We start from the raw sequence: 27,152 nt of genomic DNA on the forward strand, positions 1-27,152 counted from the left end.
TGTGTCTTAATTGGTCTGATCAGCCAATATTTAAACCCTTGTGTGTCATTTCTTTGTGAGGTCAGGTCAGTTTTGTTTCTTTGACCTTTTTTATGAGCTCAGTTTATCTTTGTCAGTTATAATCTTTGGGTTAAAATAAAAAAAACTATTTTTCTAATATGTCCTGTGACTCATCCACTGAAGCACTTTCCTGTTCTGCGACATGTTTGAACATGTGCATGTGGACTTAGTGGGGCCGCTTCCACCTTCCAGAGGTTTCACCTATCTCCTGATGATGGTGGACAGAACTACTCGGTGGCCCGAGGCAGTTCTGCTGTCATCAATCACTTTGATAACAGTGGCTGGGGGGTTTATCTCCTCCTGGGTGTCCCGGTTTGGTGTGCCATTGGACTTGACCTCCGACAGAGGGCCCCAGTTCACTTCAGAGTTGTGGACTGCAGTGGCAGAGAACCTTGGGGTTAAACTCCACCATCCACAGGCCAACGGTCTTTGTGACAGGTTCCACCACCCAATGAAGGATGCATTGCAGGCCTCGTTGTTGGATAATAGCTGGATAGATCGCCTGCCTTGGGTTTTCCTGGGTCTGCGTTCGGCTCCAAAAGAAGACCTGTGGTTTTCTTCAGCTGAGTTGGTCCTGGGCCAGCCTTTGAAGGTACCAGGGGAATTTCTTCTGGGTCCAGTGGGTTCGGTCGATTCCCAGGGACAGGGGCACAACTACATATTTTTGAGATGGATGCGAATACCTCACCGGCCCCCCCAACCCCCCTGCTATTTTAATAAATAAGCCCTACTACTTCTGTTTAGCCTCTGTAACATCTTGTCTGCAGACTGCTTCAAAGGGGTTAACTTTACATCATTTTTGATGTTAGCACCTCTGATATCTAGAATTGCAGGACAGATGTATAAAGCAAAGAAAACTCAGTAGCTGCTGATAGGGCCCTCCAGACATTAAGGGCCCCTAGAAATGGTTGAATTGTACCACAACACAAACAATACATCTAAAGCTGTAACAGTTTGATATATCAAAACATCAGAAATGTTTTGATATTTCTGATGATAATAACATTTTCATTCTCAATGACAATGTTATTAAACATGACAATGTTTAATAACATTGTCATTGAGAATGAAAATGTTATTAAATGTTATTTAATACATTCAGCAGAGAAATTTTTAAAATCAATTGTACATTTAAGATTTAATTAGGAAGTTTACTACGTAAAAGCGTAAAGAATCATCTGTATAGTTTGATTATTGTGTTACCATGGCTACAGTATGATGTAATCTTTGTGTTTGAGCTGGGTTTGTTCAGAAATACATTACAGCAAATAATAACCAATATTCACTGATTGATTTTAAACGCATCCAATTGTCACAGACTTCATCGACATTTAAACACTGTTAGTAGAGGGTTGGTGGGGGCTAAATCCTGATTCTGACTACCTGAAATCTACCTGGAATCCCCCAGTAGCCCCTATATGCCAATCCGCCCTGCTTTTGAAACGTCTTGATTTCTTTAATGGTGGCATGTTTGGTTGTTGCTGAGGTCCAAATGTATTTCTGCTGATGTTTATGTGATATTTTGTGAACTCCAAATGCCATTAGCTGGATCTTTCTTCAGTAATTGAGGTTTTGCAGTAACTTCTGTTCACAGTTGCTCACCTCCAGCCCAGATCCCGTCAGCAGTGATGAGAACTGCCTGCTCATTTTGTTAAGGTGAAGCAGAGAGCGGACAGTGAGCAGACGGTACCGAGGCTCTGAGGTGCGTCGTGGTACCGTTTCTTTATATTATGATATCAAGTTCTGACCAGTGATTGGACCGACTTAGGCTGCTTGTAGAGAACCGGGCATTTAGTCCAGCACTGAGGCAGCCTGATAAAAGTAAAGGTAGACGTTTTCTCTGCAGCAGAAGCATTCCTGTGTTCAGGGGAGAGTCGGGTCTTTCCACTATTATGAGGACAATTATGAAAAATAAATAGAACCTTTTTTGTTAACTTCAACATCAGGCCTACATTTTTATTCACAAATAGGTGAATGTAGAAATTTAAATATATATTTTTGCCCATAATTTGATAGAGGGCACAGATCCGCCCCCCTCCTCCTCACCAGGGGCCCAGTGACTTAACTGGAGGCAGAGAGACTGACAATTCTCATTCACTGTTAGGCCGAGGCCAGCCAGACTCATTTTTACTAAATTGTTATAGTTAGCTAAACATTATTGAAGGGCACAAAGGCCTGCTGACACACAGATAAAAAAGAAAACTCCAAAGGGCACAAGGATAAAAGGGGCACGGGCTCAAGCCCCATCCACCCCCCCCTGCATGTGCCTGGTTAGCACAATATGAAAGAGGAATTTAATTTAAAAGATCTGTTGGTGATTTAATTAACATGTATTTATTAGCTCTTGTATTCTTCTGAAATAAAACTAACATGTTATTCAAAGAACTAAAGCATCCGTTTTACAGACTTGGAAGAAATTTTGCTCTTTTATTTTTTGTCTTATTAATTTGCCACCATCTTCCAACACAAAATATTCAAGCTCCTTTAACTTTCCTCCAAACTGACATGTTGCAACCTCAAACTTTAGTGTATTTAATGTGGAATTTGTGGGAAAGATTTTGATGGTTATAATTTGAAAGCATGGCTGTTGAAACATCAATCTTTAAGTCTCTCTATATATTGTCAGGTTAAAGTCTAAGAGACAAATCTACTTTAATCTCCCAGTCTGCATGTAGAAGTGCTAAGATAACATTTATTGCAAACTTGGTGTTATTTAAAAACAAAACAGATCACCTGGATTTATACTGATGGTAAGTTTAACACAGGATGACCTTTATTAATTATAGGAACTTCTGTAACTAATTGGTTCTGGATTTTACGTCGAAATGCAAGACAACAATGTTCTTGTGGAAATGTAAAGAAGCTGACAGTCCTTTATATTTGGAAAACCTTTTTGAAAGCAATTTATCAATTTCTTTTAACTTGCCAGCTCTATGTTGTTTAATGTTGGTCAATATGTTACAGAAATTCTCAACAGAATACACAAACGTTTTTGATTGAAACGTGATAAGTGTGAAAATGCTCAGAGGGCATAGAGCTTTTTTCCAAGGCCCTTTATGACTTTTAGTCCTCTGCTATCTGCCTTCTCCTGATTACAAGTCTAACAGGCCCTTCAGGCAGAGCCTTGATCATCTTCCATGCCTCGAATCTGGTCATGTCCTGTAGACTAACTCCTTCAACCTGCAGAAGTTCATCTCCACATTGCAGACCGCTTTGCTCTCCTGCTCCACCTGAAAATGCACAGATTTTCAGTTTTAATCAACATGGCAGCAAGTGGTTCCTACTATAAAAATTAAGGGTCATCTGTGAATAAAGTGTTTATTCGAATTACAACAAAATAATCACTTTCTGACAGACTAATGAGCGTACCTTTGAATATTCTGTTGATAACTAAAGGTCTGTCTCCCTGAATTGATCCTCTTCCTCCTTCCAGAGAAAAGCCAATTCCACCAGAACCTTTCTCCACATCAACACTCCATGGGGTTTCCTGTTCCACTGCTGTGACAAAGAAACATTTAAAGACACTTGGAATAAAAGCTATTTAAATCCCAGAGATGAAGAACAATTTAGTGAGACTCACTTTCCTCTCCCACCCTGTTTCCTCCATCCTTCTCCTCTTCTTTAGTTCTCTTACAGATGACTACCACAGCCAAAGTTTGACTACGGGTCTGACGTAAAATAGCAGTGGCATCCATGTGTTTGACACCACACAGTGTTAGACCATTAATGGACAAAACCACATCTCCTTTTTGAATGGTTCCCTCTTGAGCTGCCAGTCCGGAGGGGAACACCTTGTGCACCTGTGTGGCAGATTGGATAAGTTTTTAACATTGACAAAATGCTAAATTTATCAGATTTGAACAATCCCTCTATTATTTCTTGCAATTTTTCAATGACTCCATAAAGGAAAGGGTCCAACACAAACTGTGTTGACTGAACATTGTTGGGCCATACAGAAAACACTTTGAGGATCCCCTTGACTGTCCAACATGCTCTCTCAGAATGAAGCAAAGCGTGCTTTTATTTTGGAGGAGCACTGTGTGGTAGGCCCAACACAGCACTCCTTCCTCAGAGTGTTTGAGAGGCAGGAAGCAGCAGTGGAGTCAGAAACTCCTTCTGAATGAAGTAAAACTGTCTGTCAGGAATGTTGCCATGAATATTGATGGTTTATAACATCTTGTATGTTTATTTTATATATAGAAACCAAATGTTTTTGGTTAAATTGTCTTAATTCTGGAACAGTCACATGTCCAATATCTTATTGCTAACTTTGTCTAAAAGTTTCACAAAGTTGCTATAATGTTTTGTTATTTCATCACGAGACTGAAACAGCAGAAAATTGAGTGTTTTTTGTTGCTCATGATGTTTAAAGTGCAATGTCAGTGTGAGCGAAGGCTACACAGCACCTGGGGCTTCACCTGGTAACTTCAGTGTGCAGTTTTCACACTAAAACATGGCAAGTTTAGAAATAAAACTCCAGATGCATAAAGCCGTGCGCACGCACGTAGCTGCACACATTTCCTTTATGAATCCCAATTTGTGGAAAATGGAGCACAGCTGCTGGTCCGCCTTGTCACCATATATGTAAATTAGTAAAATACCCGGAAGTCTGCCACCACATGAAGCAGTAACCATGGCAGCATCCTTGTTTGTAGCAGTACAAGTATTTAGAATGATAGCAATTATATATTTTATTTATAAGGTTCTTCAAGGGAACATGAGGTCACCTCCCAAAAATGAAAAATAATACATTTTAAAGAAAAAAAATCCACATACAACAAATAAGTAAGAGATTGTGCAAATGCCTGTTTTAACATCAGATCTTTCAGCCAGCGAGTCAGAGAGCCCTTTGAGTGGAAATGTGGACATTTATTCTAAATAGTGGAATAATGTGCAGAAGTTGTACATTTACAAAATAAAAATGCTTGACTGAAGGATGACTGCAGCTGGACCGGTACTGGTACCGGTACCGCACGGCTCCTTCTTTAAGTTTTGGTCAGAGCTTCAGGATGATCAGTCTGGATTAATGTATAGCAGCAGATCAATATGATCTCTGTACACACACTCCCTCTGAATCCTTCCATTGGCGATGTTCTCTATCAGAGCCAAAGCGCTCCACAATTACACGGTTCACCTTTGTGCAGCTACTTATATTCATGTGATTGAATACACACCTTAATCACTTTAAAAATAATCAAACCTGACCCTGTTTGGAGTTAATCTGCTGATCCAACCCCGTTTTCTTTTTTAGTCAGAATGAAATTACCCCATAGATCCATTTTTTGGCGCTGACCAAAAGGCATTTTGCCTCATAAAGTTACATCTTTATGAGACAAAAACTGAGGAAAAGTACTATTTACACTGGAGCCAGGTTTTCACATCCTTTTAATTTAATTTCTTTCATTTGTGTGCGCGTTAGGTTTTTGTCTGAGGATAAATGGGGTTCAGTTTAATCGTTTACATTTAAACAATAAAATATTAAAATCATGAAAAAAAGACATTGGGTTTGATGGTTTGATTGGGTTTGATGCTTCTTGGTCATAGAAAAGGTTTGTGTGGCTGCCTGCCTTGCATCTTCACACCAGGGAAAAAGTGTGCGTAAATTTACATAAACTTACATAAATTTACATGCAAAGTTCATTTTTATACATGCCGACTTGTGTGTAAAATATGGCGCCACACATTTTTTGTGTTTAGGTGAAGAGACTGAGGAAGCTCTGGTGGGCTCTTTAGTTAGTTTATTGAAATATGTATTAACTTTTTATTACTTTTTAAATAAACTAAACAGTTTTATTATGAGAAGAGCAGGTCAGGGGACAAATAAGAGAGCCAGGTAGTTTTAAGGTGTGAAAATATAAAAATCATATGAATTATAGCCAGAAAGGACAACAGATGAGGACTTACATCAGGTTGATTATTTTTTTAACTTTTCAATTTATTTATTTGTTTTTTTCATTATTTCCACACTACTTATATTGGTCAGGTTCTGATTAGATTATCAGCTGCAGTAAAACACCCCAGCAGTGTTCTGAACATTTATATGATGAAATGTTTCTGACCTGTCAGGATTTTGTTCTTCCTCTAACATGAATTATTTTTATGTTGGTTTTATGTGCCTTAGAATTTATTTCAAAAGAAATTATATTTTGCAAGTTTAGGAGCAGCAGAAAGAAGACATGAAAAGGGGAAAGCTGGAGGAGAAGTTTTAAAATAAATGAGTGAAAACTTTACATAATAGTTAGATTATGAGGTAAACAGGGCTAACAGTGTATGAGATATATAATAATGTATGTATCTGAAAATAAGAATTTCATCAATTAAAATTTTCATCCTAAAGGACAAAATACATACTTTTTCATCTTTAGTTAGTTAACATTCTGCCACTGTATATTACTATTGTCTATTGTAAATACATCAGGATGCAGAGAATCAGAGTGAGGGAGAAACAGGAGCATAAAACAGAAGGTATTTTAATTCAAATGTCTATGACTGAAAATGACAGGAGAAATAAACATTTAGGCTTTTTTACTTCAGTCTGTGTTTTTCAATGTTCTGTGTTTGGCAAGTTCTTGAATGCTGTTGCATTGATGTCGAGGTCAAACTACTGGATTGTGTGTAAAACTGCTGAGACCTATTTTACTAACTGTTTTCACATCTTTGACTAATAAAATATTTCAGAATCTGGCAGCAAGCTTGTGTGTGCTACCAGAGAATTTAGCTTGCTAGTTTTTTTTAATCACTTAATCATTTCCTAACAAATGAAACAGTGAGAGAACCCAATGATGTTTAAAAACATTGGCCTTGGCGTTCCCTCGCTCAAACGCAGGTCACCGGGGCCCCACTCTGGAGCCAGGCCTGGAGGGGGGACACGACGACGAGCGTCTGGTGGCCGGGCTTTTACCCATGGAGCCCGACCGGGCTTTGCCCGAAGAGGAAACATGGGTACCCCCTCCCATGGGCCCACCACCCATGAGAGGGGCCAAAGGGGTCAGGTGCATTGTGTGATGGGTTGCGGAAGCTGGCTCTTGGTACGTGGAATGTCACCTCTCTGGTGGGGAAGCAGCCGGAGCTAGTGTGTGAGGCTGAGAGGTTCCGGCTAGAAATAGTCGGTCTCACCTCGACGCATGGCTCTGGTTCTAAAATCAGTCTCCTTGAGAGGGGCTGGACATACTTCCACTCTGGAGTTGCCCAAGGTGAGAGGCATCGGGCAGGAGTGAGCATACTTGTTGCTCCCCATCTCAGCGCCTGTACGTTGGGGTTTACCCCGGTGAACGAGAGGGTAGCCTCCCTCCGCCTACGGGTGGGGGGATGGGTCCTGACTGTCGTTTGTGCTTACGGGCCGAACAGCAGCTCAGGTTACCCACCCTTCTTGGAGTCCCTAGAGGGGGTACTGGAGAGTGCTCCTCCTGGGGACTCCCTAGTTCTGCTGTGGAAATTCTACGCTCACGTAGGCAATGACAGTGAGGCCTGGAGGGGCGTGGTTGGGAGGAACGGCCCCCCTGATCTGAACTCGAGTGGCGTTCTGTTGTTGGACTTCTGTGCTCGTCACAGATTGTCCATAACGAACACCATGTTCAAACATAAGGGTGTCCATATGTGCACTTGGCACCAGGACACACTAGGCCGCAGTTCGATGATCGACTTTGTCATCGTTTCATCGGATCTGTAGCCGTATGTCTTGGACACTTGGGTGAAGAGAGGTGCGGAGCTGTCCACTGACCACTACCTGGTGGTTATTTGGCTCCGCTGGTGGGGGAGGATGCCGGTCAGACCTGGCAGGCCCAAACGTGTTGTGAGGGTCTGCTGGCAACGTCTGGCGGAATCCCCTGTGAGACGGAGCTTTAACTCCCATCTCAGGCAGAATTTCAAACACATCCCAGGGGCGGTGGGGGACATGGAGTCTGAGTGGACCGTGTTCCGTGCCTCCATTGCCGAGGCGGCTCATCTGAGCTGTGGCCGCAAGGTTGTCGGTGCCTGTCGTGGCAGCAACCTTCAAACCCGTTGGTGGACACCTTCGGTGAGGGATGCCGTCAGGCTGAAGAAGAAGTCCTATCGGGGTTTTTTTTGGTCTGTGGGACTCCAGAAGCAGCTGATGGGTACTGGCGGGCGAAGTGGCATGCGGCTCGGGTGGTTGCTGAGGTTGCAAAACCTTGGGCATGGGAGGACTTTGGAGAGGCCATGGAGAAAGATTTCCATACGTCTTCGAGGTGATTCTGGTCCACCATCCGGCGTCTCGGGGGGGGCGGGGGGGGAAGCAGTACAGCACCAACACTGTCTATAGTGGGGATGGTGTGTTGCTGACCTCGACTCAGGACATTGTGGGCAGGTGTGCAGAATACTTCGAAGACCTCCTCAATCCCACTGACATGCCTTCTATTGTGGAAGCTGAGCCTGGGGACTCTGGGTTGGGCTCTCCAATCTCTGGGGTCGAGGTCACCGAGGTGGTTAAAAAGCTCCTCGGTGGCAGGGCCCTGGGGGTGGATGAGATCCGCCCAGAGTTCCTTAAGGCTATGGATGTTGTAGGGTTGTGATGGCTAACACGACTCTTCAATATCGCATGGACATTGGGGGCAGTTCCCCTGGAGTAGCAGACTGGGGTGGTGGTCCCCCTGTTCAAAAAGGGGGACCGGAAGGTGTGCTCCAATTACAGGGGGGTCACACTCTTCAGCCTCCCTGACAAGGTCTATTTGGGGGTCCTGGAGAGGAGGGTCCATCGGATGAAGCGGCTGGGATGGCGATCAGTTGCCTCCAAATCCGAGGCCAAGGTCTTGAGCTGGAAAAGGGTAGATTGCCTTCTCTGCCTTCATGAACAAGATCTCAGGATCTTGTTCATGAATGAGGGATGAAGGGAGCGGGAGATCGACAGGCGGATTGGTGCAGCGTCTGCCATCAAGCGGGCGCTGTACCGGTCCATCGTGGTGAAGAGAGAGCTGAGCCAAAAAGCGAAGCTCTCGATTTACCAGTCGATCTACGTTCCCACCCTCACCTATGATCATGAGCTTTGGGTCATGACCGGAAGAACGAGATCACGGATACAAGCGGCCGAAATGGGTTTTCTCCGTAGGATGTCTGGGCTCTCCGTTAGAGACAGGGTGAGAACCTCAGTCATCCGGGAGGGACGCAGAGTAGAGCCACTACTCCTTCACATCGAGAGGGGCCAGTTGAGGTGGTTCGGGCATCTGGTCAGGATGCCTCCTGGACGCCTCCCTGGTGAGGTGTTCTGAGCACGTCCCACTGGGAGGAGGCCCCGGGGAAGACCCATTACACGCTGGAGGGACTATGTCTCTCTGCTGACCTGGGAACGCCTTGGGATTCCTCCGTAGGAGCTGGAAGAAGTGGCTGGGGAGAGGGAACTCTGGGCCTCCCTTCTGAAGCTGCTACTCCCACGACCCGACGCCGGATAAGCAGAAGAAGATGAATGGATGGATGGATGGATGGATGGATGATACAGTGAGAGTACAGTCCTTAAATCATTTGGACTGTACAAAATCATTTGGACTTGAACAAAGGACTCAAGCCATTTGTTCAAGAGGAAATGGAAGATGTTTTTTGGGGGCACTATATATAGAAAAATATAGTAACACACAGTGTCTTGGCTACGTAACTTTAATGTGTAAATAGTAATAAGTTCAATTACTCGTTACTGAAATAAGGGGTGAGATAACAGTAACATGTTGATGACACCCTTGTTTATGATGTTTCTGCTCAAGCTTTTTACTGATCTGCCAGGTTTCTGATATGTGTCCCCTCCAATGATAAACTTGTTCCTTCCCCCTTTGGTTCCATGATGGTGAGATGTTCTATAGAGATCTGGGAGAACAACACTTGTGTTCTCAGTTTTTGACTCTGTTCCAGCTATGAAAGGACCATACCTTCTGACTTGCGAGGTCTTACTACACAATTCTGCTCAATTCTAATCTCACTTCAGTGCTCTGTCTGGGCTTTCTCCTATTGATATGGATTTCCCTAGTAGAATTTCTACCAGGCCAATCAGCGAACAAAAGGAGAAGTTGTGAACGGTGTCAATGAATTTCTGCATTGCAGTGTTAGCAATGGCAGCAGAGGAAGTGAAGGAAGCTATTGAGTCCGTGTTGGTCACACTTCCAAATATGTTGAAGAGTGGTGCTAATTTTATGTGTAGCTTTCAGTGGCTAGGATAAGAATCCAGCCTCTCTGAGTTTGAACACATGGATCTCTTTTGGAAAAGATAGAATGCTCTCTCCAGGTGGATTTTTGCCACAAGCAAGGGAGTTTCAGTTTTTACTTTACATGTTTTCAGAAAGTATGAACCAGCAGAGTGCAAGGTAGACAGACAATTAGTAGATATAACATAGGTGTTGCTCTTGGCACTACTCTTTTATTTTATATACCCCTGAATTTATTTTAAAAAAAATCCAGTACCCTCAACCACCACTGCAGATAGTGTTTTGGAAACAAAATATCTATAATCTGAGTCAACACAAAAAAATATTTTAATGTCCTCTGGGTTCTTCTTACTGTTGGAGCTTTGTTCTCCAGGTCACATCCTCCAGCGATGCTGAAGCCTAACCCTGCTCCTACGTCTTTGTGCAGAATCACAACATGGATGTCCAATAGTTGCTGGAAGTATGAAGCAGAATTATGAACAAAGTTAAATTATTGTCATTTTCTTTCATTTTAAAAGTTTAATTTATTTTTAATTCTTCTTAAAGGTTTGGTACATAAATGATTTAGCAGTAAGTTTTTTTAATGTGTAGACCTGGTTTTAGATGTTCCTTAGAAATTTAAAAATAGACCTGCTTTGCCCAAGGATGTGGAGCCAGTTATGAACTCAGAACTCTATGATTACCAGTCTTGTAATTTTTCTACCCGAGCTGCCTGACTTTGCACAGAAATATATGTACTTTTGTGCATATGCACAAAAGTACATATATTTCTGTGGATGTATGAGAATGTCGCTCCTTCTCCATTCATTTTAATGGAACTTGTGCGATGAAGCAATAATCGCTTGTTTTCTTCCAGCAAAGCAACTGGCGAAATTTGTGCATGTGAAATTTCAAGCTGGACTGGAGATGTAACACAAGAAAACAGAAAAATGTTCAACTTTTGTTGCTATTTCAATGGTTTGGTTTCACCCTAGAAAAGTGTTCCCTGTTATTCATTACTCCCTGCATTGACCTCTTTGAAAATACAAATTAAACTTTGTTCACAATTTTCTTTGACAACTGTCTTCTCTGTGTTAACCAAAACTCATAGACGTGCCTTGCACAGCTTGGCAAAGACCATCTTAAGGAGATAAACTGAACTTTGTCTCTGATTAAAATTCAGAAATACCTGATTGACCACAAAGTGGCATTAAATGTTGTTGTAACTCATATTTTCCAAGGTTCTTCAAAGATAAAAGTTTCATGCAGTCTTAAAATTTAGGCTGAAAAGCACAGAAAGCTTTAAGAACTCACAAATTTATTAAAGATTATGTTTTGGATTTTATTTTTTTTTTTACCTTCAGTGTCTCTTCATCCAAAGCTTCAACTTCCTCAATCATCTTCTGTATTTCCTGAGAGGGGATAACTGAGATGACGGAATGAGCATAGGTCTCTCGGTCAGAGGTCTGCCTCCCTTGCTCAGTGGTGCACTCTGTCAGAGTGGCTAGACTGTCATCCAGATGAAATGCAAACATGAGTATGACGGTGGCGACACGCCTGTGAACATTTTCTGCATCTGTCTGGAAACCCAAACCCACGTTAGCAGTCTCACCTGACAGAGAAACCTTTATTTGTGCAGTCTTTATTCAGCTCAGACTCTTGGGGATTATCAACATCTTTAAGTGGAGTTTCCAGAAAATTTTGGGATTGAGGATTGCCATGGTCAGAAGAAGGAAGGGAACGCAATATTGCTTGTGAAACCTAGAAAAGTAGAAACAATTAAAATATTAATATTTTAATACTGCAAGTAACATTGGGCGGCTCTCACTGAGCTCATCATCCAGATCCCATCGCTGCCTGGGCAATGGGATCCCATCACCATCATCAATGCCCTCAAATCACTACCATATGTGTCCACTATCCGGCACTTTCGGTAAATCTGTCAAATTGCCTTCAGTTCACCTCAGTGCAAGTTCAGTGTCAAGTTGGCCAAGATCGGCCCTTCCAGACAGGAGTTATTTTTACTTCCTGTTTCATGGTAAAGTATTGACAAGGACTTCCTTTAGGCTTTGGAACATGTCACGCGTGGTGTTTAATGGTTAGAGGATACAGTTTCAATCTTATATCACACACAGGGAGAATCTGGAGGAATCACCAGATAATCATGTTTCTTCTCTAAATGGTTGAGTGATGTCATCAACCTACCACATCAATGTGTTGAGCAGTCCTTCCTGATAATGCACACAAAATCTAGAGCTGACTGAATGATGATACAGCTGTTGGAAATAGTCTAGGGGAGTGGAGTCAAATTCAAAACTAATCGAATTGGCCTCTTTAGAAGCTAAAAAAAGTCTTTAATATCCAGTTTGGTGCAGATCAGGTGATGTGAGATTTAGAGCAAACTGTGTGCAAACGGTGAAAGATGGGAATTTTGCACTCTTCCAGCCCCAGTCCAGTAATCACACATTGTGGAGAGAAGGATGCAGTACCACCTGATTCTATGTCAGCAGACACAAGTTGAAATGTGTATGAATCAAAGAGTAAACCACAGACATCCAGCCCCACCCTTTGGCATACATGAAACCCAAGCGTTCTGTGATGTTCATATGGTACTTTGTCTTTTGCTTTGAGCAAATTCATGTCTTGTTCCTCATTACCTTCATTCCGTGCACTTGTGTTGCTTCCTGATTGTTTCCTTTCTTAAACCTCACTTAGTCATGCGCTGCCAGGTTATCAAACGCTTTTTGCTTGTAGTTTTTCAGTATCTGATTGATCGAGATGACTTCTCCCATGTTCCCTAGACTTGCCCCCTCACCTTGCCCTTGTTGGATTGTCGCTGGTTGCCTATCTTTATCTCAAGCCATACCTGTTTTTCAGATTCCCCACTCACACCTACTGTCACAAATACCTTTTCTGCTCTCTGCCTCTTCATATGTGACCACAGGCTGTCTGACCAAAGATGTAGATTTGGATTTTGTGCTTTTGCTGAACATGGAGGGGGACTGAGTCTGTCTTCACACATCATTTCTTCTCCTCCCCTGGTATTCCTTCCAGAGCCCTCCATCAGTGGAGCATCTCCCTCCTTCCTCGTCCCTCGGCAGATCATTACAGTACTTGATTGGCAGACCAGGTTAGTGTATACTCCACACACACCAACAGATTCCTTCTGAAGTATTTCTCAAGTCACCGATCTCTCCCCCGTGCCCCGCAGTGTTCCATCTGATGATCCAGTGTGCCAGCTCTGCTCTATCTTTGAATAAAATCTGATATTTTTGCTCACCCCTGTGTCAAGACTGATTCTTCCAAGTACCTCTAGTGAGTCATTACATTTTTGATACCTTTTAATCTCAAATGCATTAAAACTGCAGTATGTAACTGTTACAAAAATGTTTTTTAACAAATTTATGTCACCATGTTATGACAGTATGATATGAGACAGATTATCTGTAAAAAGATTTAATTCTTCCACCTCATCCCAGTGCTATTGCCATCTGAAGTGCACCACTCTGTCAAAAATAACCCCACAGAGCCAGAAGGAGCATTTTAGCACCGTCAATCAACCTCATGTTTGTGCTGCCAAGTGTGCTAATGGCAGAGAAACAATTTAACAGAGCAGAAAAACAGTTTATCTGCCCTCTTTGGTGGTCATGCTAAGTAGCCTAAGCATTCATGGCATGCGATGTTGAACCAGCTGCAGTGTAGCATAGAGAAATGGGGAGAGCGTGAGCAGCAAGTACACAAGAGTGATTGACAGTGTTAAGACTCTCCTGGCTCTGACTGGTTGTTTCTGACAGAGCAGTGGATTTGTGAGGAAGGCAGCTGACCCTAACCCATGTCTATGGGGAAAAGGTAGAGGAGCTTGATTTTTCCCCATAGATTATCTGTCTCATGTTACACTGTCACAACATAGTGATAGTTTAACTGAATATTTAAAAGAAAAAAAAACAAAACATTTTTTATTAAAGTTACAAGTTCATACTTAGTCAATAAAGCTGCAGGAACTTGTACTGAAGTTTTGCCCCTGCTTCCTGGACAAATTTCTCCTATGGGAATATAAGTTAAGATAAAAAATGATCTTAACTTATATTATCTTCCAGGGTGTATTGACCAAGTATGAACCCTTAAAATCTATAGGAGGAATTTGTTAAAGTTCATCATGTGTGAAAAATCACAAATGGCCAAAATGAGCCAAAATGTCCGACTTTCTGTCGGGTTCACTGCAAGAGAGCTAAGAGCTGTTTTCTTTGTTTCAGGGGCTTCTAGTTATTTATCAAATTTCACTTCCTTCCAGTTGGAATATCTCACCATACGGCGAGCTGTAGAGGCATTTGGCCAGGCCCTTTTAAAATTCCAACACAAACATTTCACTCCGGGGCCAATTTTGAGTAAATGTTTTCAAGTTATTATATATGTCACATATACAGCACATATACTTTCACTGCCCTCGGGCTAATTAAATAATATAAACAGAAGGATGTCTACTAATTCTAGTGTTGAGGTTGTGGTGAACGCTGTCTAGTGGACTGGAAGGATTATGGGGCTCGTATGATCTGGTGTGACCTTGTGTCATCTTGTATGATTTTGGACAAGACTCTCAAACCCTGACTTGTCATGATCCCTTTGAGTCCAAAGAAACACAGAGAACTGCTCCATGAAGAGGAGGTATGATGCATTTGTTTCCAGTCTCCTGCTCACTTTTTTTTAATTGCTAATTTTTCTCATCTTTGCCTCTGGCTAATTAGTCATTCAGTGTTGTTGTCTGTCATTGTTTCTGTCACCTGGTAGCATGGCTGATAATGTCAATGTTTCTGATCAATTACCCGAAAAGTTGTCTACCTCTGCTTTCTTCTTGTCTGTACTGAGTTACTGTCAACCTGCTTCACAACCAGTATAATCCAAAATCACTTTCACATTTCTACTAAATGTTTTATTTCTCTTAAGATCAAGACTGTTTGCTGGCCATGTCATAGTGTTGATCTGCCTTTCCTGAACAAAAGGTTCAACAGTGTTTTCTAGGTTCCAAGGCACATTGTCAACCTGAAAGATTGACAATGTGCCTAACCCTAACCCAAAATTTGATTTGAGCAATTGAGAAAAGCATCTAAACGTCTGAGGTCTTCTTTTATGTTTCCTGTGGAAGTAAAGACTGTCATCTGCAAAGCTCCTGTACTTCACATATGGCCAAATAAAATCAGTTAGTTGAGCTTTTATGCTTTCACAGGAATGACAAACCAGTTGACCAACTCATTAGTGATATGAGATTTGTGCAAATGAAGAGGTGATCACTTGATCTTTGTCTGTTTGAGCTGGAAAAAGATGTGCCATTAATTAGTTGTAGAAATTGTGATGAAATTTTTAAAAGTGCGTTTACAAAGTTCGAATGGTTAGGTGAAATCTGGTTTATACTGCAAAGTAAATAGTGATTCCTTACTTTCAGCTAAGGTTTTATTTTGTAATACATTTTGTATTGTGATTATCTTATGGAAAATCACAATACTACTTTGTAAAATGTGTTTGTTCTCAGTTTGTCAACTATTTAAATACAAAGACTTAAATTAAAGTTGATATAGGAACATGGCTCCATATTTGTGAAAACATGTTTGCATCACACATTTTCCAGTCAACACATAATAATGCTCTTTTTTCAATCCAGGCTTTACATTAGAATGATTTACTCTGTAACACATTACCTGATTGCTGAAGGCGATGATTTTTCCAAACTGTTCTCCTTCCTGGCTCTTCTGGGGCTGACACTCCATTGTGTGGAAAGTGTTCTGCGCTGTTCTCAGTCGCTCTTCACAATCATTTCCAGAGTTCTCCTCTAAATGTTTCTCTCCTTCCTTTTGATTCTTTCTCACTGAGGAAACAGAGGGTAAGACATTGGACCTGCTGATATCCACTTTCTCTGACTCAGATTCCTCAGTGGATGGTTGGAGTTCACAACCAGCATGAACAGAGCTTGAAGAAGCATGATCTATTGCAGAGTCAGTTTCAAAGCAGATGGTGTCAGAAGGCAGGTTATTAACACCTATCTCATAGCAAGAAAGCTGATCTTCAGACATCTTGGCTTTAGGTTGACAATAATCTTGGTCCATATCTGATGTGATGACAGAAGGTGGAACAGAGATGTTCTCATTCACAACAGATGTTGACTGATCTGACTGCATTTCTGTTGGGGTGTCCTGTTTGCTCTTGCCATCACGTCTGTCTGAGGAACGACAGGCACTTTCAGACTCCTGTTTTAACAAAGCAAGCATGTTGGAATGGGGAGTGAATCTTCTGCTGGCTCTTTTTTCCTCAGCTTCTGCAGTAGAAAATGTCTCAAAAGAGCGAATCTTTTGTTTGAATGACATGCTAACAGTACCCGAGGTAGACCTGCCTCCAAAGCTTCTGGTAACACCTGCCTCAGGGATCTCCTTTGAATCACTGGCTTGCTTCCTCCCATCTGGATTTTCTTGTATTTTCCTCAGACTTGGGTTAAACCAAGCAGGTTTAGGTGCCACTGGAGGAGCTATTTTTGATCCTGAAGCTTTTTGAGCTGTGTTTTCAAAAGTCACAGTGGATGATGGTTCAGGGGCTGCATCGCTGAGCTCCAGAATGTTCTCCTCTTCTTTCATGGTTGCGATATGGATGCTGTGTATTTTAGCAGTCTATCTTCTTTGGTGTGCTGTTATTTTTTTAGCTGTCAGGCAGGTGTTTTGGAGGACTCTTGGAAAGGTAGACCTACTGATCTTTATATGTTGGTTATTAGATGCGTGTCTCCAAAGATCTCTTCTCTGTGACCTAAAACGAGGCATGCAAGATAAATAGCTGTAAACACAAGACAACAAGAAATTAAAGGTTCATCAAAGCAATTGATGAAAGTAATAAATGTTACTTTAACCACGATATGAACTGTATTTCTGTAACTTTCTTGTATCTGATCTGGTGTCTCTGGAATTCTCTGCCTGCTGCTTCTGTGCGTTTCTTTTGCCATCTATTTACAGGATTTGAAAGTGGATTGACATGCTTAAAGCTGCAGTATATAGTTTTTATAAATTATTATTTTTTGCATATTTGCTTAAACAGTCACTATATTGTGACAGTTTATAAGATGAGACAGATAATCTGTCAATTTGCATCATTTATTGTTTTAATTTTTACTCTGTCTTTCTACCAAAAAATGGTAGAAAAGGTTTTCAGTCTCAATTATATCATTATTAAAAAAATGTTGTTTACAGAAATTTCATACTTCACTTTATTTGTTGTTTTGTTGCTTATGTACTTTGGATATTTAAAATGTCAATCAGTGTTAAATGTTCATTGGAATTTAAAGCTTATTAATATCTAAGAATGGATTCTTACATTATGTCATTCCCACTATATTACTTGAAAATGGTATCAAAACAAAAATATTATCATTTATTGGAATAACTTCTGAAACAATTTATCATCCAGCAAGATTTGTCACTGTGACAATAGTGATAGTGCTCTCAGTCAAGCTTGAGTATCAACTGTTCAACGTGTCAATGGTAGAGAAACAACTCACCATTCCAAATAAACTGCTTATCAATCAATCAATTGATCAGATTTTACACATTTCAGCAGCAAGGCATTTCAAAGTGCTTTACATCATAACAAACACAAAGTCAGACAACAAAGAATCAACAATTAAAGCATTGCATTAAGTCAAATACCACCGTTAAATTCATAATTTATTACGTTTCAAATAAAACTTTAAACAGCTGGGTTTTTAGTCGAAATTTAAGGAAACTCAGTGTTTCAGCTGTTTTACAGTTTTCTGGAAGTTTGTTCCAGATTTGTGGTGCATAGAGGCTGAATGCTGCTTCTCCATGTTTGGTTCTGGTTCTGGATGGAGAGCAGAACCAGAACCAGAACCTGAGAGATCTAGAAGGTTGATACAACAACAGATCTTTAATGTATTGTGGTGCGAAACCATTCAGTGATTTCGAAACTATCAACAAGATCTTAAAGTCTATTCTTTGAGCTACATGGAGCCAGTGGAGGGACTTTAAAACTGGTGTTATGTGCTCCAACTTCCTGGTTTTAGTCAGAACTCCAGCAGCAGCATTCTGGATCAGCTGCAGCTGTCTGGGTTTTTTTTAGGCAGACCTGTGAAGACGCTGTTGCAAAAATCAATACGACTGAAGATAAACACATGGATGAGTTTCTCTAGATCTGGCTGAGACATTAGTCCTTTAATCCTGGAAATGTTCTTCAGGTGATAGAAGGCCGACTTTGTAACTGCTTATGCTAAGTGCTGTCACATACTTATTGAATCCATATGTAACCCATATCTGTGTTACTAACCAGGGTGACAGGAATACTGCTGTGTGTCAGTAGTACAGTAGAGTAGTAGTTCTACTTAATACAAACATCAAATAAAATGTCAAGAAACTGAACTATCAATCTTATCCCATTAGTATCAATATGATATTGACTTGGTATGAATATGTTCAATATTTTGGATCAATCCACCACCTCCAACACCCAACATGGAGTTTGGTTCCTGTTGAGCAACAGATTGTCAGTTTGGTATGTGCTCCCCTAACTTCACTGTAGTGGGTGTCCTATTTTGTTGTGCTATAGTTAACCTTTATGAAGTAGCTACTACAATCACATTGCCTTGAGTGTCCAAAAAAAGTGCTCTAAATGTTTTATGCAATATTATTAATTTCACAGGCAATCGATCACCAGCTAGCTGTTTTCCTCCTCTTCAATTCTGTGTGTGTGTATTATACAACCACTGCTGTTTTGTCTCCAGATTTCTACTTGATGCAACTTTTTGCTGCCAGATGCTGTTGCTGTGTCTGATTTCCAAAAACTTATTTCCTATTTTGGGCAGTTATTTTTTTGCCCAAAATAACCCTAACCCTAACCCTCACTCCCTCATATTACGAAGAACTCCTTAGTGTCACCACACATTCCCCCTCCCTGAGGTCCTCCTCTGCCATCCATTTTGCAGTTCCACCTGCCTGTCTCAGCACCACAGGGAGCATGATGATGACGAGAGGAGAGATTTTTAGCTTAACTATCAATATTCTGGACCCCTCTCTGAATTAGGACTCCAGCAAAAGGCCCCAAAACAACCCTTGCCAGTCCAGGATGGATGTGAGACCTGCTGTCTGCCAGCCTTCTCTTCATGTAGATCATTTTCCATACTAGAGTACAGTTCTTGATAGCATCTGTCATGGAAAAATTACTATAAGGTCACATTTGCTGGTCATGTCATATGATATGCTTATGAACTATCACCAAAAGAATTATTTGGGTTTCATGTAGAAGGTTAGAAGTTGTTTTTCCACTACTGCGTCAGAACCAGACTATCTCTCCCTTTGTTTAATTCTTTATTGTTGGTATAAAACTCATGTGTTGTCTCTGCCTGGCAGAGCTTAGCAAGCTTTTCATCCAGACCTGCTTCATTACTGATTGTCCTACAAGCTCTCTGTATTGTGCACAATATATGAATAAACCTGATTGAGTGATTTCACCTGAACAGTGCTTGGAAATAGAATTTTTTCCACGACAATTTGGTGCCGTGACCCGGATCCCTCGACTGGACATTCGAGGACGTCGACGAACAGCGTTAAGGCGCCAACCTGGACTAAACACCAGCCTCAAACCTCGATTAGGATTTAAGAGAGAAGAGGGCTGTTGGTCGGCTCCACGGATCCAGCGCTGGGATCAACGAACTCAAAACCACTGTTATCAGGTGGGATACTCACTCAGGCTAACAAATTAATTTTACAAATTCTAAATTATAAAATCTAAAATAGTGATGGATCCGATAAACCTTTCACCCTGGGGAATAGAGATTGGCGTGTTAAGAAAAAAACGTTGGGTTAAAGTCCCACGAGAGAATAAATAAAAGAAAAGAAAAGAAAAGAAAAATATAAAAAAAATAATAAAAAATTAAAAATAAAATAATAATAAAAAAAATAATAAAATAAATAAAAATAATAAAAACATAAGTGTGGGGTGAATGTCCCCTCGACAGCCGATTTTTAGACCGAGGAAATGATAAAGGGAACCACTAGTTTCTAGGCTGAAGGTCCTAGTTAAAGCCCTTATCGGTGAATAAGGCAGGTATTTTCTTCAGTTTTAGTTTTTTTAAATTAGGGGAACTAAACCTTTAGAGAATCCTAAAGACCTTTATCGGAAATAAAGGCCCCTCTTAAAGGAGTAAGAGGCAGAGCTTAGCAAGCTTTTCATCCAGACCTGCTTCATTACTGATTGTCCTACAAGCTCTCTGTATTGTGCACAATATATGAATAAACCTGATTGAGTGATTTCACCTGAACAGTGCTTGGAAATAGAATTTTTTCCACGACAATTTGGTGCCGTGACCCGGATCTAAAGAGTCTAAAGAGGCAGAGCGACCACAAAGCTGATTTGTTGGATTCTGCGAAGACGTTTGCAGTCTAAAGAGGAAATCCCACCCAATTCAGGAAGAATGGGTTTACGTGGTTCCAGAACGCAATCTTCTCCTCAGGGTGAATTGTTTGACTATTTGATAATGAAATTTAAAAAACAAAGAGTGTGCTTGGTGTGAATGAATGTGTGGAATGATTTTAAATGTGGAATTTTCCCTGCAAAGTGAATTAGAAGCAGAGAAAAACAAATAAGGAAAGAAAATGCTGAACATAAATATTTAGTGGATAAATTACTGGCCTTCATATTTAAAACAAAATTTGTTTCGTTTGACTTTTTCTCTCTTTGAACAAAAATGATTTTATTTCTTAAAAGTATCAATCAATAAACTTATTTATAAGGGACCCTTTCTTACTAAAGGCATACTGGATGGAGATTAAATGACTAAAACTATATGATCACGCAAAAGGTTAAAATATGATTCATAAATACATACTGTATGTATAGAAAAAACAAGGAAGGCAACAAAACAAGCCCTAATCAACTTCTACTTGCTTCTCTTTCTCTCTGTCTGAGCCTCGCTGCAGTGCATCTGACCTCTGACCTCAACTCCTCAAACCTGTCCTCCCATGGACCGGATGATGTCCCTTCTACAAAACCAACTGATGAAAGAGACCAAGAGAATCAAGAAGATGAAGAAGACAAAGAAGACCTCCATCACATTCAGGGAACGACTGTCAGGTCTCCTGCTGGACATTCAGACTGAAAACTGAGTGCAACTGAGCTTTAAAATCCTCCACTGGTCTGAATCAGTGTGGAGAAAGAAAAGATAAACATGCTTCTGAGCTGTGAGAGAAGAAGACGAAGAACTATTTGATGCCTTTTTCATCTTTGGACAACATGGACATTGACTGAGGGACGATCTGGACAACCCAAAGATCCAACACGAGAACCAATTGGACAGACAGGAAGCCGGAGGAGAGTGATGGGGGAGGATTTCGCTGCAGCGATGCCAGCAGCAGGAGTGGAAAGGGAGCGAAAATAAAAATAAAAGACATTTAAGATAAGTTATACACACACATACAGCCACTGCAACGAAGACTGCTTGCTACTAACCCTGTACACATTTAGAAATTAGTGAGAAAAGAATGTCTTCAAAAGAGTTTTGTGCCCCTGTTATCTCTGAGTCCTGAACAGAAGAACCTGTATTAAAGGTCCTTTACGGGTCCATGAGCCATAGATTGAGAAACTGTGAAGGGAAACTGTAATAACTGTGCTTCTGTAACAAAACTATGGTTCTGAAAGAAAAGTTTTAAAATAAATAAATCATTTAAAAGCTGAACTGTTGCAGACACAGATAGTAAATATAATGTTATCAATGAGAATTACAAAGTGGTCCTATATAAAATACTGGTGTCCCTTGACTTTCCTTTCTTTTTGAAATTCTATGCTGTGTTACATAAAATTTTACTAATTTTTTTTTCCTTTTGTGTTAAGAATTACAAAACCTTGCTACTGCTGTGTTTATAATGTTTTGGTATACCATATAATCTATGGTTGCATTTAAATTGAACAAAGGAAAGTTTCTATAAAATACAGCTGTGATAAATTTGAACTTAGAGGTTAAAAGGATTTTGTTGTCCTGTCCTGGTTGCTATGATCCTACATTTCTACCTTGATCTTCACTAACTGAAATCTTCTGACTAAACCTAACTTGATGCAGTTTGTTGATGGTTCTGCATCATGTGACCATGCTACTGATCTAACCTTGTTTGCTGTTTTGCATAAATCACCTATGTTTGGCTCCATGTTCAAACATTTTCCTGCTAAAACGTCTGCGCTAGTAGCACTAACTGATGCATGAAAACTAATTGCTTGTGTGCTATTATTCTCACTGATTCCAAGATTCTTATTATGTTGTCTTATTGCTAAAACTTGTCCACTATGCTTTGTCGAGCCTCACAGACAGTGAAAACCTTCCTGCCAAAGTGCTGCAGCCATCAGACCGGCTGACGGGTCCAAATGCTGGCAGAGGCCGTTCCAGAGGATTTTCCAGGTGTAACTGGTGACCAACACACCTGCTGAAGTCCAGGAAGGAACAACCTGAATCCACACCAACCACTGTGAAGGACTACCTGTCTGTAATGTGACTACGTCACAACTCTAAATCTGAAACAACAACAGATTGGTGTTAAGTGCTAGTAACCTCTGACACCCAACATTCCAGAAGAGAAAAGAAATGGAATGAGGGAATATGGAAAAGATGGAAAATAACAACAAACATTGGTTGCTTTTGTACGTCAAAAGGCTCCCCAACCAAAGAACTATTGCTGGGCCACTGGCGAGTGGCCGAAGTGGGGAGTGAAGACTGAAATAAATATTTAGTAAAGATCCTGAGAGAGAAAGAAGAAAAACAAGGACGTTCATTACTCATTGTTCCAGTTACAGACATTTGTGTTGGTTATTTCTAATATTTCTTGTTGTTGTTGTTTGTTTTTCTTTATAAATGTTTTAATGTTTTTTTTTTTCCTCCTTAATTAGTTTTGTATTACGTTTTTATTTTATTGTTTCTTGGATTTTTATGTCTTTAATCATTGGTATGGTACCTCCTCACTTTTCCTGGACAGAACATATACAGGGCCGCCTCCCTGGCAAGGAGGGGTTGCAAGATAAGTTTTCCTACCCAACTCAGAGAAAATATTGTTATGGAGTAGACAGGGTTACTGCCGGTAGGTTTTTCGTATCTTGCGTATATGTTCCTTTTGTTACATCTTCCAGGATAGTGTTGTGTTATGACTGAGGAGGGAAATGTCTTGATTAATATTAAATATTTTCATATTTATTTATAATCAAAAGGGGGGAAATGTCATGGAAAAATTACTATAAGGTCACATTTGCTGGTCATGTCATATGATATGCTTATGAACTATCACCAAAAGAATTATTTGGGTTTCATGTAGAAGGTTAGAAGTTGTTTTTCCACTACTGCGTCAGAACCAGACTATCTCTCCCTTTGTTTAATTCTTTATTGTTGGTATAAAACTCATGTGTTGTCTCTGCCTGGCAGAGCTTAGCAAGCTTTTCATCCAGACCTGCTTCATTACTGATTGTCCTACAAGCTCTCTGTATTGTGCACAATATATGAATAAACCTGATTGAGTGATTTCACCTGAACAGTGCTTGGAAATAGAATTTTTTCCACGACACATCTTCTTAGACATTCTTTTTTGCCTTATACATTTCAGACCTTACATTTTGGAACAGCTACCTGAATAAGAACCATTAAAGAATTCCTCGGTGTCTTGATCCAGCTGTTGAGTTTCCTGTTTCTGTGCATGAGACCGAGTGAATCGAAATGCGCCATTTTGGAATAAATTGGACTAAATTTGAATTAGAATACCTTGTGAAATCTTTTTGTGATATCTGGTGCTTTCTAGAGGATACAATTTAATCTTCCTATCTGTGAGTCAGCATGGCTTCTGCAAAAATGATTCAGTGAGAGTATATCAGCCATGGGAAACATTAAGACAAATGACGACTGCAACAAAAACCCCAGCTCAAAGAGGAAATTCAGTCGGTGTCAGTTTCCTCCAAGATACTGCGATCACACCACCAAATTCACTTTAACAAATTGTTAGAACAGCTGGCAAGCAGCCCTGGCAGTCCTGCACACATAGAAGTAGTACTTGTGTCTTACCTGTGTGTTGATCATTCTTCAGGCACTTTGCAGAATTTGAAAAAGTAAAATCTTCTGCAAGTATTTCAAACTGTGCTTCCTGTCACACAAACAGGAAGTGTGTCACAACACCCAGCAACCACACAGAAGTGCAAAGAACAACATTAGTTCAAGACACTTGCTGGCAGCACTGTTACTTAAATGTGTTCAGTCAGTCCAAACTACAGGGGAACTTTTCTGCTCACATTTTCAGGCTGAAAGCAGGATTTCATGTCATTTGTTTTCAAACATTTTAATACTTGTGTGTGGCATATACTTATATATATATATTTCACACCCGAATGTATACTTTTATGGTGAACGGGGAAGATGAGGTGAGAAAACAAAGGTTTTACTTTATTCTATTTTTGGTTTGGTTTGGAAGACATTGAGAATAAAACAAGACTCAAATTATATTTTTGTCTTTTTCTGCTGACATCCATGTTACATACATGTTTTAAAAGAAGTACTTACTCTTAGGTAATTGATTTCTTGTTGATCTTGGCCTCTTATACAGTTCGTTCCCATCTTTGTCCCTTTGTCTTTGTCCCAAATTAAGTGAAGAACAATAGACAAATTAAGTACACAAAGATGCAGATATGACAACAAAGATGACAGATTTGACACACGTGGCTCTTAAAAGTGCCTTTTGTGGGTGCTATGAAGGAGCAGAAATATATTTGTCAGATGAACCTGTTGACATAAAAAAACAAAAGAAATGTTCAGATTTCGGAAGTTATTTATTCAAGTACATGACTGCAATCAGTGTATTCAGACAGGGGCTCATAGACAAAACTTTAAGGATCATCACAGCCTAGGGGCACTGGTATTTATAGCAACCCTCAAATTTTACAACAAGCATGACGATTGACAGTTATGTGACTTTATTATGGCTAATTAAATGTATTAAGTGCAGGTTCAGTTGAACTCTCTGGGCTCCAAGAGGCTAATGTAGCTACGCTTCCCGCGTATTTCTCCCGGCAACAAAAATAAAAAAAACATGTTACAAACGTGTCTAAATGTCTTCAACCATTCGCGGCACAGTCCTACTGCCAATAAGTCCTAAAACTGCAATCAGCAACTTTATAACGTAACATTCTGTAGTATTTATTTTTGTTTTACAGTACAAAACCATTTTTGGCAGTCAGGTTTGTACTCACCGGGGTACAATGTCGCATGCGATGACGTCAGCTTCTTCTTCTTCTTCTTCTTCTATTTATGGACGGGTGGGTCCGTCCTTATTTTTATTTTAATCAAACGTTTACAGAAACGTTTGGAATGTAATCACAAAAGGAAATCCACCCTCTCTCTTCTTAAACATTTTTATAAAAATCAAAATTAATTACTAATGGACTGCAAACATCTTCGGAGGTGCATGCCGCTATGTGTAACCTCATAAACTCCAAATAATATACATATTCGTTTCTTTTTTTATTATTATGTAAAAATGAGAATATTACGTTATTTACAATCATGAAGTTACGATGACATCAGTGAAACTGGTGTAATTCTACCATATTAAAATATTCGTGACTATAAAATCGCGGCTTCAGAGAACCGGAGGATCTTTTAAAACTGAAGTAAAATTAACTAAATTGTTAAAAACCTACAAATACATCAGCTATGCACGAATTGTGTGCCTTTTACAAAAATGGAATAGACTCGTCATCTTATTTGTTCCTAGATCGTCGGTTTTGGACGCTTAGGGAGCGGTACAGCATTCAAAGAGAGAACCCTTCTCGTCAATTATTGACGCGAAGGGGGTACCCGACGCGTCAACATGTGACCCTATCAGCGCTTCTCAATTCCAGTCCTCAGGCCCCCTGCTCTGCATGTTTTAGATGTGCCTCTATACCAGAACAGCTGATTCAAATGATTGCATGACATCTTCTGCAGCCACCAAGTACTACAGGAGCCTGTTAATCACCCAAAGATTCAATCCAGGTGTGGCAGAAGAGAAACACCTAAAACATGCAGGCAGGGGGGCATGAGGACTGGAACTGGGAAACACTGCGCTAAAGGAACCTGCCCATGCGTCAATATATGACGAGTCGGGGGTGAAACTGTGTTGGCAGCTCAGTTAGGCAGCTTCTGCCTGGCTGCTGCAGCTACGTCACAGAATTCTGCTTTGTTTAACACTAATAACTGTCCTCCCAGAACAGTATTTACATTAGGAACCAAAAATAAAAGTACAAAACTGAAATAGCCTGCCACAGTCCAAAAGCAATTTTTGTTGTCAATTCTACAAAATAGAATTAAAAATATTTTGAGAAGGTTCATAAAATAGATCAAATTAACTCAGTTACAAGCGCAGTTTAAGAGAATGTCTGATCCATAAAAATGATCTCTATGGTGGTTCTTACTGTATCCGTTCTGCCCAAAAGGTTCCTATCAAATTCCAAAGTCACGGAGCTGATTGATAATATTTGTGTAGTGTGTAAAATATTCTGATACGCCTTTTACTTTCTTGTATTCACCTAGTGAATATATAGTAAAAAAAAAGTCTTTCAATTGTGATTTATTACATTTTATGTGTATAAATGACCTTATATGTACTTCTCCACAGGACAGAGCGGCTGACTGATGAATTGGGGTCATATTATTTTACTTACTAGAGGATCAGGACCTTTCAGAGCTCATCAACCCTCTGATTCGATGGAGCAGCTGCTGGAACACACTGACCCTCTACAACAGGGGTCCTCAAATCCAGGCGTCCATGTCTGGTGTCCTGCAACATTTACATATGTTCCTAGTCCAACCCACCTGAATCAAATGGCTGCTTGAGTTCCTGATAATGACCTCATGATTTGACTCCAATGTGTTAAAGCAGAGACATCTAAAAGTTGGAGAAACCGACTCTCCTGAACTGCAGTTGAAGCCCT

The 27,152-nt window shown here is 40.4% G+C and overlaps 1 protein-coding gene across 3 annotated transcripts; it reads right to left on the reverse strand.

Annotated features, from left to right (window-relative positions):
* Positions 1-1,197: 1,197 nt before the first annotated feature.
* il16 (interleukin 16) lies at positions 1,198-26,123 on the reverse strand. Of its 3 annotated transcripts, XM_044099004.1 has the most exons (10): positions 25,431-26,120; positions 24,745-24,812; positions 24,253-24,331; positions 15,875-16,994; positions 11,797-11,945; positions 11,543-11,693; positions 10,558-10,659; positions 3,641-3,860; positions 3,430-3,558; positions 1,201-3,290 (listed from the first exon to the last, which is right to left on the reverse strand). In XM_044099004.1, exons 4-10 carry the CDS (start codon positions 16,799-16,801, stop codon positions 3,124-3,126), a joined length of 1,845 nt encoding a protein of 614 aa, XP_043954939.1. In that variant the 5' UTR covers positions 16,802-16,994; positions 24,253-24,331; positions 24,745-24,812; positions 25,431-26,120; the 3' UTR covers positions 1,201-3,123. The 3 variants fall into 3 exon arrangements, with proteins under 3 accessions (XP_043954948.1, XP_043954939.1, XP_043954929.1); XM_044099013.1 differs by having other exon boundaries at positions 1,198-3,290; positions 3,430-3,555; positions 24,745-26,123; XM_044098994.1 differs by having other exon boundaries at positions 15,875-16,967; positions 24,745-26,120.
* Positions 26,124-27,152: the final 1,029 nt, after the last annotated feature.

This window comes from Gambusia affinis, linkage group LG02 (assembly GCF_019740435.1).
Source record: "Gambusia affinis linkage group LG02, SWU_Gaff_1.0, whole genome shotgun sequence".
Classification (NCBI taxonomy): domain Eukaryota; kingdom Metazoa; phylum Chordata; class Actinopteri; order Cyprinodontiformes; family Poeciliidae; genus Gambusia; species Gambusia affinis.